Genomic DNA, 14,444 nt, shown 5'->3' with positions numbered 1-14,444 from the left:
ATTTGTGGCATATTTGTCTGTGGTAAGCAGGTTACACGCCATTTCTTGAATTCATCTATCATGCTTGGTTATCAAATGTGGGTTATTTTTCATTTTAGTTCTGGATATCCTTATAAAAAAAATTTGTATTAGCTATTGCAACATAACTAGTTTTTTAAACTTATTTATTTAGCAGTCCCTTGCTGTTTTTAAGCCTGGTTGACTTATTCATTGCTTTTTCTGTCTTAAAAGCTTTGTGTTGCTTCCTTTCTAACATTTAATTTCAGTGAAACACCAGTGTAAGGTGTCTTTTTGCTAGTAAATTATGTTAACATAGGCTTAGTCCATGATTACCTTGGTGTACAGTAACTTAGAAGTTGTTTGTATATCAAATCTTCTTTCAGCATCTTTATTTCAGGAATGATGTCTCAGCAAGGTATAGGTAAGTGTGGCCACAAGAAATCACCCGGGGCACACCCCATCTTGTTTAACCTGTTCGCACTGTAAGGGGACAGATGTCTGTTCCTTTTGTAGCATCTGGTTTTATGAAATATGAGGTTTCATAAAGAGTTGACAAACCTACCAAGCGAGGAAGAAGTATGTTTGTCCCTCAGATCTCAGAGAATGAAATCCCGTATTGCCTTGGAGACTCCTAAAATTAGTGAAGCCCCCTTCCTAGTGAACGTATAAACTGGTTGAGAGTGAGTCATGCCCTTCTGAGAGAATGAGCAACACTATCACCATTCCATGAGGGCAGAGAGGTTGGGTCTAAAAAAAGGAAAAGGAGTAAATCTTCCTCACCAAAATGCTCTAAGAGGGCAGAGAATCACACTAAACTACCAGCATAAGCCATTGGTTTAAACATTAACTATTAACGCTGCAGGAGGAATTTCTCCTCCTGGCAAGTCACCCCCTAAGCCCCGACACTGGGTCATGTAGTTCTTCCTCCCAGAAGAGAGTGCAGGATGAAGATGTCCTTTCTGTCCCTGGTGAAGCCAACTAGTTTGACACAGAGGAGGCCCATGTAGCACCATTTCATTTTGGATTCCCAAACCTTTATCAACCTTCAGTTAAGCAGGCATAGGAGGAGGAATCGTGGTTGTTTCAGAAAGTGTTGAATGAGGTTTACCACTTCTTGTCTAAAAATCTATGTCCCTAACCTTCCAGTTCTGGTTACTCCAAAAAATTTCCAGTTTGGAGAAACTTTATGGAACAAACTCTTAACCAGATCTCTCATTTCTTCCTGACTTAGTTATGATCAAGGAGCTTTGACATAGGTTTAGCAAGGGCCAAGCTTTTGATAGACAATGTAGGGGGTGGCATGTTCTTCCCTTTACGTCATGACCATTGTATTTGATCATTAGTAATTTCCCATTCTCAGAGCATAAATGTCTTCAGAATTTGAAATTTTCGGCAATATCACTGCCTTCATTAGTGACTAATAATGACAATGAATTATCCTGAGCAAGTAAGCAACCCTTGGTATCTTCTTCTTGCTAAAAGTTTCATATTCCTTCCTGGCCCACTAAAACTCCCACTTTGGATGCTGACACAGCTCAAGTGGGTATTTCTACAGGGGCCTTCCAGTCAAAACACTGGAATCATTAAAAGAAAAGAATGAGTCATAGTGACCATAGCCTCATATGCTGACCTCATTTCAGCAACCTCATTCAGCTTGCTTGAAGGAGGAATCACTGTCATCAGTGGATTAGAAGCAGTAGCAAAAACTTGTTGGCATGCATTGATATTGTTCTTGGCACTCTCTTTTTCCACTGGGATGTGGCACTGGGTACTTTTAAGGTCATACTAGAGCACAGTTAGAACTGTCAGAGGGTGCTTTCCTGGAGGCTGCTTTTCTTCACAACATCAGTATTTAAAATGTATTTATTTGTTGATCTTTTAAACACCTCTATAAGAACTTCATTGTTTAGTTAGTTGTTTTAATTGTTTGTGTTATTTGAATATTTTCTGCATATAAAGTTGAAACTGAATGTTACCTGAAAATCTATATTTAAAGTTAAAAAAATACTATTTAAATAAAACTTGTTTATAAAAAAAATGTTTTCTGTATCTGTTTACCATTTTAAACACAAAGAAATAATATTTCCATTTGATATAAGAGAACTGCCTGGTAAAATTTATCCCTGACTTGACATAAGTAACTAGCAAGATCCCCCCCACCACCACCAGTCTGTTGTTCAGTTAGAAATGCCTCCACGTCATACCAGGAAGCAGGCAGGACCTTCAATAAGAATTAAAGTTGGAGGGTAAGTTGCCAAAATAGGCTGGAAGTTTCATTTGGGGAACCTCCATGTCCATGGTAATGTCAGAAAAAACTTCAGATAATCTAAATATTTTCATGAATTAACTATCATGCCGATTACAACCATCATCAAATTTTAAATTATGTAACGGTAATCCATGTATGTTGATATGTATTGCAATTTTTTCATTTTTTCTTATAAATGTTTATTATCCTGATGAAAAACGTCAGTTTATATTGCCTTTTTGCAACCATTTTAGGGGCCCTGAGTGGCCGAGTGGTCTAACACGCTCTCCATTACGGATCACTGCCATCTCACCTCTGTCTGCATGGGTTTGAGTCTCGGATTCAGCCAATGTGGGTATGTGAGAAAGCTTGCCAGTAGCTTATTGTAGGTCGGTGGTTCTTTCCGGGGTTTTCTCGGGTTCTTCCTCCACCATTAATACTGGCCGCCATGTATAGCCTATCGTGTGCTGAAAAATGGCGTTAAACCCTACAACAACAACAACAGCAACCATTTTATTGCTCATTGATGTCACAGTCCACCAAACGCTTGCACAATTGTGCAGTGTGCATTGAAGACCAAAAAAAGTGCCACATGGAAAATGAAGACTGGTGTAGACATACTTAACTATTCTGTAAATTTGACTTGTCCAAAAATTTGGCTGTTTATTTTATCTAGTTTCGGGGGTAAATCACCCAGCTCCTGGCTGATAAGGAAAGTGTAGTAGCACAAAATACATTAAATGCCTTCAAATAATGCACCATACATGAAATAACATGAATAACAAATGTTTCCAGCACTTTAATATGGTAATACTAGCAACTGCCAAACTCTCTTTAATCAAACTTTTCAATGATACTTCAAAATTTTCAACAACTGCAATTATCAACTTTTTATCAATAATTTTCTGTCAGTACATTTATACGATTCAACATAGTCATTGCAAGAAATATATTTTTCTTAAAATCTTTTCACTTAACATTTAAAATGTGTCAAGAAATGTTCATATTTAGAAAATACTGGTGTGCTTCAGATATGCTGTTAGTTTTTAAGCCTGGATACTACACTGCATCATTAATAAATTTCTGCCAGTTATTTCACCTTAGTAAAACAGAAATTATTTTTCTTGTGCATCTCCGACATATATGGTTTGGTTGGACTAACACCACTTGTTATGTTGCTATGTTATATTTGTCTACAGTGTAAATTATAAATAATTGATTATAATTCCTAATTTTTATTATTTTGTTATATTTTAAAACTTATAATTTTGAAATTTATGCATCTCATATTCTAAATATAATTTTGGATCTCGTTTCTGCTGCATGGGGAAGAAGACATAATTCCAAACCTGTGATTTCAATAGTCCTGATAACAGGTTAATTCTCTTGCTCTACTATTACAAGAAATCTTGGTCAGTAAGATGCTTCGTGTTGAAATTTCTTCCAATTCTGTTGATTTTTTTATATATTATGAAAATAATTGTTTTGAGGTTTCTTTAATATTTTTTTATCATCCATATTTGATGGTATATTTGCATCGTGCTTTGTTTCAGAGTTGGAAAATTTTGTTAATCAGTTTTTAAGCTCTCATGGTCATAGACCAGAAGATCTTATAGGAAAATTTGTTGTCCATTTTCAAATGTCTGGTCTGTTAGCACTGGTTTATTATTGTCACTCCTAAACTACCTGGAGGATTGCCTTGAATCTTTACTCATTTATTCCATGGTTGGTCACAATTAAAAAGGGTGCTGTGCTGACATCTAATATGGCCACCACAGTGGCCATTTTTTAAATTTTTTTATAATTTACACCTGAATGGATGGTCATATCAACATGGGGTTTCCAATTAAAAACTTCTGTCTAGTTGTCCCTATTTTAAATGTTGATATAATGTTTAATGTGGTTTGCCATGCCCATATTTGATGGTGGTTTTGATTCACTCTATCAAACTTGAAAGACTTTCAGGCCAGGATGCCTTGGTCAAAGTCTCTTGAACTTGCAGACTTATTTCCAGGTGAGCTAAATGCAGTTGATTTAAACCAGCAAAATTGGTTTATTTATCTAATAATATTTAAAATGTCAATGAATTCCTTTATACTGTAACAGTGAACAAGTTCACCGTTAAAAAAAATTGATCAAATTGCAAAACTCATTTTAGAATCCACCTGATTCATATCCATGACATTAGGTGTTCATTTTCATAAAATTCAATTTAATTGCTTAGTTTGACTTTGTCACTTTTACAATGTCTGTGGATGCAATACCATGTGGTTTGTGACAGGTGTGAAGACCATACAATTTTGCCAATGCAAAGATGGAATGCCTATGGTACAAAGTACAGATGAACAAGTCAAATCATTCACTGGAAAGTACCTTTGATATAATACCAGAATCCCTTTGACTTGCGGTTGTAGTGTTCTCACAAGAATTTGTTAGTGGAGTATCTTGTCCCAACCATTCTGTAAATATCACTAGCAAACCTCAATTTTCTGTCACTTTCAGCTCTTTTGGACGTAAGGCTAAGTGAACTTATGGTATGGTCTTGCTTACAATGCATGTTGTGCATCCATCCAAATCAGCTTTTTAAAACTCCTTTTAAAAATCTATCGACAAAATTTCATCCATATTTGGCAGAAAGCATTCTGGTATACAGAACTTTCAAGCTTATACAAATTATGCCAATTTGCCATTAAACAAATCTCAAAAACTGCTCAATATAACACATTTAAACCAAATTTGACAGAAGATATCTTGGCATAAAGGATTTGCATATTTGTACAAATGATGTCAATCCACCATAAAATATTTCTGCCATTGCTAAAAAAAAGTAAAACCTTTAAATGACAAAAAAAAAAATCCTAAAAACCAGTCAACAGAATTTGACTAAATTTGACAGGAAGTAACCTTGCATAAAGGGCTTAAAAGTTTTTAGTAATGATGCCAATCTGCTACCAAAAATGGCCATTATTAATTCACAAAACCATTTAACAGAATTAAACCAACTTCTACAGAAAGCACCCAGGCCTGGCGTGAATCACTTTCAGTGTTTTTACAAGTGTTGTCTGATCTGGCATCAAATGTGGCTGCATTACTTAAAATAGAAAAGCATTTAAAAAATTATTTTTTAAAAACCCCTTTAAACAGATTTTGACCAAGTTTTCAGAAAACATCAAGAGCAGACAAATGATGCTGATGTGCAGTGAAATATGGATGATGATACAAAAAATTGAGACACCTATAAACAATTGTTTTCATAATGTATGTAATCCATAGCACTGGAAATTTTGTTAGAAAAGTATCCTACTGGCCCAGGTTCTGTTAGTGTGATATTACTTGATCCTCTAATGTTCTACTTGCAGTTAAGGTAGAAGTAAAAAAAAGGGAATGCTATATTTGTGAAACTTTTATACTGGGTTAGTGTTAGCATTGCTGCTTTCCAACATTCAGATCCTGTTTTCTATTATTGCAAGAGTAATGGGATTAACACAGAGTTCTCAATAAAAGTTTAATACTAGTACTCATGCCACTGCATAGCTTTGATTCTGAAAATATGATAAAAAAAATGAAAACAAATTGAATAAAAAATTTTAACATACAAAATTGAATCAACAACTTCATTGGTACATGGGTCATGAGGTATATATTTTATTCAGAACACTTGATTATAAATTGAAACCTGTTTATAATGAACTGAGATTTACCACATTTTCAAATAAAGTAAATAATCTGCCCAAAAAATAGCTTTAATGTATACATTCATTTACGTTTTTTAAGAATTCATAATATGTGTAAATACAATTTTACTGTTCCTGGAGTTTCTTGCAGTGGGATTCCACTTTATGTGTTCATCAGATTCAATAAATTTTGTGGATGATAACATTGTTTCAAATAATAAAGGTCTGGGTACAATCCGATGTATGTGACTTAAAAGTTATATCAGCTGTCTCTTTTGTGTTCTGTAAACCTTCAAAACAGTAGATCTCTTCTGAAAAATTATGCTGAACATGGAAATCTTGTTGAACAACTTCTTCAGGAAGCATTTACTTTTGCTATAGCTTGATCCCCTCGTATTCTCATGGCCAGTTGTAGGTCCTTCCTCATAATTGTCACTCTCTTTGCATGGATGGTGCACAGGTTTGTGTCATGGAAAAGTTCCACTAGGTAACTCTCTGCTGCCTCCTAGTTGAGAAAATAAGTACATTTTTAATAGTCAATACATTTAAATTTATGTTTAAACTTCATTCTATGTTGATTCTACAAGTTATCACAACTACTCATTACAGTTATGAGTATGGCCTTGTAGGTGTAGGAGACTAAAAAAATCCAAATGAAAATGCTGACCTTGGGTGGACAGTACTGTAATTTCCTTGCACATGGTGGAACATGGGACCAAATAGAGGACCAGAGGTGCAAGGCAATTGAGTTAGCACTATGCATCCAGATTCAGTGAGAGACAATAGTACATGATCAGCAAGTCAGATTCTGACACTGATTCAGCCAATCAAACTTATAGTATTTAAATCAACAAATGTCAGAATTTTATTTGCTTTTTGGAGATCTGAGTGGAAGGTGACACTTTCATGAATTTCACTTGAACTGACTAAAATTATGTTTGACTGCTTTTCAGCTAACATCAGTACATTGAAACTTTGTCCAAATGCTTTGTACCCATCTCAATAATTTCATTTTTGTCTGTAATAAAGAATCTTCCAGATGAGTGCCTCCAAATTCTCATTCAACATGATTTGCAGACTCAGATTAGGTTATTCTGCAAAAATTGTCAAAATGTCTTGTTTTCTGATTATGGTAGCTAGCCACGGTAGCTCTGTTTAAAGAGCATTGAACATGTAATCAAAGAGTCACAGGTATGATACCCACTCTGTCAACCACCTCAGTGTGTCCTTGGGATAGGTACTTCCATTTTCTCAGCAGCCAGTAATGTATTAAAAGTACTGTTAAAACCAAAGCAAACCCCACAAAAAAAAACATACTTTACATTTCATTGGCCATTTTTATTAAAAAACAGGTAGCATGAGTTGCTGACATGCAAATTTTGTCTGATATTTTTCTGTCAGCTTGCAACAAACAAAAGTTCTTAATGAAAATGGGTTTTAAGAAATCAGCAACATACAGAGTTTAGCTTTGTCATTAAAAAAGCTATTAATTTATGTCTAGAGCTAAATCACACATAGGCACACATGAAGATGTTTTCCCTTGAAATTTTCATATTTATTTAAATTTTTGCCAAAATCTATTCTTGTCACTACGCTATAATCAATTGTGTGTATGTATGTGATATCTCCGGTATAATATCAGCAAAACCTTGGGAAAATGTTGCAAGATATGCCATCACTTTGAAGATTCAATATTTTACAAGTAGTTGAAACATCTTTATTCTCTGTATTGTTTAATTTCCTTTGCATATCACTTGCATAGTTATATTCAGTCTTCTTAGGCATATTATACCAAGTCATATGCATCAGTTATATCATTCTCTTTGCCAAATGTGAGATTTTAACACTTCAGTAAAATCTGTCTATCAAGGACACTCAAGAAACCATATAAATTTTTCCTATATTGTTACAAAGATGCTTGCCAAAGCAAGTTTCAGTATAATGAACCCATCATCCTGAAAACTGCTTAATTTTAAAGGAAACATTAATAAACCCCCCTTTTCTTAAAATGTGTGGTACCTTATGTGTTTTTACAGGTATATTTCAATGTATTACATAATTCACTGATATTGTTTCCCTAAGAATATACTTGACACTTGGAAACTTCTTTTGTTTACAAATAAATCCCTTAGTTAACATAATAATAAAATTTGTCTAATGAATCTGCCAGGTCAAATGATACTTTAGAGTATATGCACTGTCAGGGATTTTTCTTGGGTGATTGAGAATGGAGTCTGGGCCAGTTGTGATATGAAAAAAAAAATGTTTTGTTTGTTAAGAAAGAAATGAATTGCTGATAACTGTGAATTTTGTATCACTGAAATATTTTATATTCAAATTGCAGCCTATTTGTGGCCTCTGAGGACCCATACAAAATCCCTATATGTATGCAAAGAATGTTTCTTCCATTGTCCACGATGCTGGAAGACTACAGATAATTCAAGTATAAATCCTCTTTATGGAAAAATCTACTGGTTATAAATATTTCCATTGTTTAAATTTTAAATTTGATGATCAGTGTAACAATGAAATGGTATTTATAGATTTCACCAAATGGTAGGTATGGTTATCATCAATGGTTGTATTTTGACCCAATGTCATAAATTTACAATTCTTGAGAGAATACATCTTTCAATGGCATCATGACTACAACATATGTTTACACTTGTCAACACTAAACATGTGGGATGTATATATCTATCTGAAGTGAAACTCAGTCTTAACATTAGAACTAAAGTTATAATTTATAAGAAGAGGGGTAAAAAGTGAGATGAATTTATTTAATATTCTACAGGTAATAATATATACAGAATATTTGGAAGTTATAATTAAAGTATCCCAGAAAACTGATTATAATTCAACATCAAAAAGGCCAGAAACAATCATTCTGCTGAAGCAAAAAGTATCTTCAATAAACGTTAAGCCTATGTTGATTGTGAAGTGGGGCTAATTAAAGACTAATACAATCTTAGAATCTTTATACATGTATTAAAAGAATATATATGATAAAATTTCCCAAAGATACAACAAACACCTGCTAATATAAATAAGCACAGCCATAATTTAGCTGCCTATGATGGAGTTGGACTTTCTCCCCTAGGCATACATATATATTTTAGTGGTGATAACATGTTGGTTTCATATGATGTTACTACCATTTCCTTCTTTGGCACATGTGCTATAGGCAAATTTTAGACAACAAAATTAATTCTAAGTCAATTAAATCAGTTAAAAACTGTTTAATAAGTTTGAAGTTTAGGTATGTTTGGGTAATGAAACTATCCTTAGTGTAAATTTTCTAATAAAAACTTTCAAGGATAAACTGGATTATCAGTAAAAAGTCATGGAGGAGATGCAATATATCCATTTTCAGTAAGGTAAGAGATTTTTTTCACTGAAATAAAACAAGAATTAGGTTTGAAAATTAACTATATATATTGCTAGGAAATTCAAAACCTTTTAATGTGAGTGCAACTTGCCTTATTGAAATCTGGCAACATAAAATACTTCATATCCCTTCAGAATTTAGATCTTACTTTATATGTCATGATTTAGTTGAAGACGAAAAGCATTTTCTTCTGAAATGCACCATTTTTAGTCAGCTTTGATAATAATTACTGCAGAAACAGAATTTTGTGCATTCTGTTACTCATTATACCCATTATTGATGACATTTGTTTGCTTTAATTACTCTACCATTTTGACAGGAAATACACACGTTAGTAAAGTTTCTATATAATGCATTTCATTTCCATGACAACACTACAACTAGATTAAATGGTTACTGTTTGTTAAAATTAGTTGCACATAATTTCGTAAAAGATATGAAGTAACATAGATACAACATAATTATTATTCTCAATTAATGTTGCTTCTGTAGTCATTTACACTATACTTATTCTTCCAAAACATTCTAGTACATGTGTGTGTGTGTGATGCTTCTCACATGCCATTAACAATTTGGTCAATCTGGTATGCAGGGTGTGTGTACTAATGCCTATCTCATCATAATTATTATTCTAAATTAATGTTGCTTCTGTTGTCATTTGCACTATACATGTACTTAGATATTCTTCCAAAAAATTATAATACATATGTGTGTTTGTGTGTGTGTGATGCTTCTCATCTGCTATTAACAGTTTGGTCAATCTGGTATGCAGGGTATGTGTACTAATGCCTATCTCATCATAATTATTATTCTAAATTAATGTTGCTTCTTTTGTTATTTGCACTATACTTATTCTTCAAAAAAAATTATAACAAAGTGTATGTGTTTGATGCTTCTTGTCTGCTATTAACAGTTTGGTCAATCTGGTATGCAGGGTGTGTGTACTGATGCCTAGCTCATCAATTTGTCATACCTAAATGTTCTTACTGTACTTGTCCTTTTTATCTTTGTATGTGTTTATCTATGTTCTGTTGCCCTGTCTTGTATGATTTTGAAGGCAATACAATTATCTGCACTGATGTACATGGGCAGAAATATCTGCAGACAACCCTGTCATTAAAAGTTGTGAATTAAACAAAGAAACACATCATGATAATAACTCCACCTGACTAATTCTTTTCCCCCAATCATTTTGTCTTAAAAAAACCTTACTAACTATTCTTACTGGACATATCAGCTTATCTGCTAAAAGTGACATGCAGTCAACTACTTAGCATGTAAAATTTTTTTTTGTCATACTGGACATCAGTAATACTGGAATAATGTAACGCAGTTATAAAATTTTATTTTTTCCTCTTTTCACAGAGAGTAGATCTTTGTTGCAATCTGTTTACCAGAAAAACATTTTCACCATATTTTTCATGGTTTTCTTATTTCTATCAAAGCATTACTCTGTACTTAATGGAAAATTAGCAACTGTACATGAAGAGTAATTTTTAGCTCAAATAGTCACAGACTAAGAGCTTATAGGATGACCTGTTGACCATCATGCATCCATTAGTACAAGTTTGTTATTGCTACTTCTACATACCCCTAACCCCATTTATAATTTATACTTTATGAATCAATACAGAAAAATCATTTTGCATAAATATATTCTACTCTCTACAATTATATGTGGTGTTAAAATACACCTACAAATAGTGTCAGGCCCTTCAAACGTCTTTTTTTTTGTTTCATTTCCTAATTAACTGAGTCTTTATATTTTATTATATATTTTTACTACTTGCTTTTCTTTATTTGTAGACAGAAATAAGAAATTAAATATATAACCTTTCCCCTCTAACAAATAATTTATGAAAAATGCCATTCAGTATTGTAGCTCAAAAATGCATTTTCCAGAGTTAGATGTTCCGTATCCAAACTACATTTATTTATGAAAAATGGTTCAAAACCTATATTTAATATTTTTTACTTATAAGTATAATATCATTATTTTTACAGATTTTATTATTATAGCATTGACAGGTAAATTCTCAAAATGGATATATGATAAAGCAAATATCTTTAAACAGTGATATACAATAAAACAAATAATATCTTTAAACAATGCTTAATTAGATTTCTTTCTACAATTTTCACACAAAATTTAAGATGTCAATGTGATATTAATCATGTTGCGCTGCCATATATTGTTGTTGCAGATCAGACATGCATCTGTGCACAGGGGCTCATATTGTTGCTTACAATTTAACTGTCAAACATTACTATAAAATAATACTATATGTATGGCTGATAGTTAAATTGTAAGCATTGATATGAGCCCCTGTGCATGTGTAAATGGTCCTGGTAACAAAACGACATGGTGTAACATGCAAATCTAAAAAGAGGGCTTTCTTAGTTGCAAACACATGTATAGTAGGGTATATGAGAAAATATTTTATTGGGAAGCTTGATTTTAAAAAAATCTGAAATAAAATCAGATAAAAATTTGAATGGAATACTTTTTTTAATGTGAGCTTAGGTTTTATTTGTGACATAGATAATTCTTGATAAGCATCGTTGTCAGTTTGGCAGACACAGAAAAATAGTTCTCGTACAAAAGCGTAACCTTTAAAGACAAAAATATGCCTTTGATGATGTGAACCTGTAAAACGCCAAGGGCTTCCGACTGGAACCGAATCCAATCTACTCCAAATTTCTCCGTTGCGATGTCACGCACCAGACGCTGAAAAGGTAGCTTGTTGATTATTAGATTTGTTGTCTTTTGAAACTTTCTAATTTCATTCAGAGCTCGAGACCCAGGTTGCCACCTATGTGGCTTTTTTATGCCACCCGTATGGCCTTTCGACTTCAGAATCGATTTTATCCTCTCTCTTTGGAGCTTGTCTCTTGCACGTTTTGTAGCCAACACGTGACGGACGTACACAGCGCCAGAAGTCATCCAACATCTGTTGTTTCTGTACGTTTGTTCGGCCATTGTTTCCCTAATCTTTAGATATGATTATTGTATTGCTTAAGTAATTCGGTTGAAATACAAGGGATATCCCAACTTAAGAAGGCATCGTCTGCTGCATCCGGAAGCACGTGCACATGTAAACAAAATTTGCAATCGGAACACCTCGTAGACTGTATAAAGATGCCATAAACTGATCCCCCATCGTGTGTGTGTGTGTTTGTGCGCGCCGTATCCATGATATTCCACGAGATATATACAAATTTGATTACAAGGAAACGAGGTTTGCCTAGATGAATGAAATGAAATGGTATATAAAATATACAGTGTACATAATATACATATATTTTATTTATTTCACATACAGATATATGGGTAGCCGTCACCGCCAAAATTACATTAATCAAATGATGTGGCATGAAATAAAATAATTTAACCCAGCATATCAAACGAAAATCCAGATTCCAAATGATGTGGTGGCACATGACATGATTTAACGAACAAAATCGAATGATGAATTTAGATTCCAAATGACGTAGTATTAGATGAAATGATGTAGTATGAAATTAAATGATTTAACCCAACAAATGGAATGATATTCCAAATGATGTGGTGTGATATGAAATGATGTAGCATGAAACGAAATGACTGAACCCCCAAAAATTAAATAATGAATTCAGATTCAAAATGAGGTGCTACTAAATGACATGACTTGGCATGAAATTAAATGATTTAAAGAACAAAACAAAATGATGAAATCTGCTTCCAAATGACGTGGTATTAAATAAAATGATGTAGTCTAAAATAAAATTATTTAAATCAACAAATGAAATCATGAATTTAAATTCCAAATGATCTGGTATTAAAAAAATGAAGTTTTATTAATTGAATTTACGTAGCACAAAATCAAATGATTTAAACCAATAAATGAAATATTTAGATTCCAAGTGACGTGATATTAAATAAAATGATCTTAAAAAGAAAATGGAATGATGAAATCAGTTTCCAAATGACATGGTATTAGGTAAAATTACGTAGTCTAAAATGAAATTATTTAATCCAACAAATGAAATGATGAATTTAGATTCCAAATGATTTGGTATTGAATAAATGGTCTGATGAACCGAATGGAATAATGCACTCAGATTCCAAATGACGTGGTACTAAATGAAATGTATGGAAAGTAAACGGTCTGGCTGGGAACAGCGCTACATTGTAAAGCATCTAGCGTAAATCCAAAACATATACGGGTGGCGCTGTTATCCATGATGTATGGTGTCAGCACACTCACATTTATAATCTACAGAAGTATTTCAGAAACGGTTGAGATTTTTGCAGCCGAAACTTGGACAGAGAAGGTGTTTCCGTTCCTATGATATAAGCAAGAACTATATTTTCCAATCAGCATCAAGTGATTTGATCCAAATGAACGAATGTGCATGTGTTCTTTAACATTTCTTTAAATCATTTCACGTGACACCACATCATTTGGAATCTGGATTTATCATGTCATTTGCTGTGTTAAATCATTTGGTTAATATAATTTTGGCGCTGACGGCTACCCATACTTGCATTTAAAACGCAGTTAAGATTGATTACACTGCAGGTGATAATGACTGAAAAAATTGTTAAAGCTTCGTTCAAAGTCACACACACACACACACACAGAGTCATTATTATGATTTAGTTAAAATAGCTACCGACCAAACTATTTGTTCTGTCCTCGTTTTCTAACTTACCTCTTTCAGTTGGTTCATGTGACTACATTTTGCTATTTCGGTAGTTCCCGAATTACGTCATCAGCCGCCAAATTTCTGGTCAGCAGGCAGATTTACCGTTGACTTTGTATGGTGTTTGGAAGTTGAAATAAATTCATTGATTCTCAATATACTTGTATGAAAATTACATACATAAACAGAACACAAATCAAGCTTTCTGTTAGAATCCATATTATGATTTATAAGTTGACTTTGCTTCAATTTGCCTTGTTAAAAAAGGTAATCTTTTGGTGATCGCATATAGGAGAAACTGTCCAGGTAAAATAAGCAGAATATCGTCTGCTAGTGACCTTATCGGGAAGCAAGCTACGTTTCATGTTTATGAGTACAGTATCTTAAATCAGCAAAGCCAAAGTACGTTATTCCTGTACATCATACATTGGGGGTGGGGTGGAGGTCT

The 14,444-nt window shown here is 33.3% G+C and overlaps 1 protein-coding gene across 2 annotated transcripts; it reads right to left on the bottom strand.

Annotated features, from left to right (window-relative positions):
- Positions 1-5,869: 5,869 nt before the first annotated feature.
- On the bottom strand, positions 5,870-14,119 carry LOC149804654 (uncharacterized). 2 transcript variants are annotated; one of them, XM_089942906.1, is made up of 2 exons: positions 14,006-14,119; positions 5,870-6,427 (listed from the first exon to the last, which is right to left on the bottom strand). In XM_089942906.1, exons 1-2 carry the CDS (start codon positions 14,021-14,023, stop codon positions 6,278-6,280), a joined length of 168 nt encoding a protein of 55 aa, XP_089799032.1. In that variant the 5' UTR covers positions 14,024-14,119; the 3' UTR covers positions 5,870-6,277. The 2 variants fall into 2 exon arrangements, with proteins under 2 accessions (XP_089799032.1, XP_089799030.1); XM_089942904.1 differs by lacking the exon at positions 14,006-14,119 and adding an exon at positions 11,958-12,379.
- Between the last annotated feature and the right edge of the window lie 325 nt (positions 14,120-14,444).

The sequence above is a fragment of the Sinohyriopsis cumingii genome, chromosome 2 (assembly GCF_028554795.1).
Source record: "Sinohyriopsis cumingii isolate HCF-2022 chromosome 2, ASM2855479v2, whole genome shotgun sequence".
Lineage (NCBI taxonomy): Eukaryota > Metazoa > Mollusca > Bivalvia > Unionida > Unionidae > Sinohyriopsis > Sinohyriopsis cumingii.
Note: the sequence above shows the minus strand (reverse complement) of the source record. Positions and strands in the feature narration are given on the sequence as shown.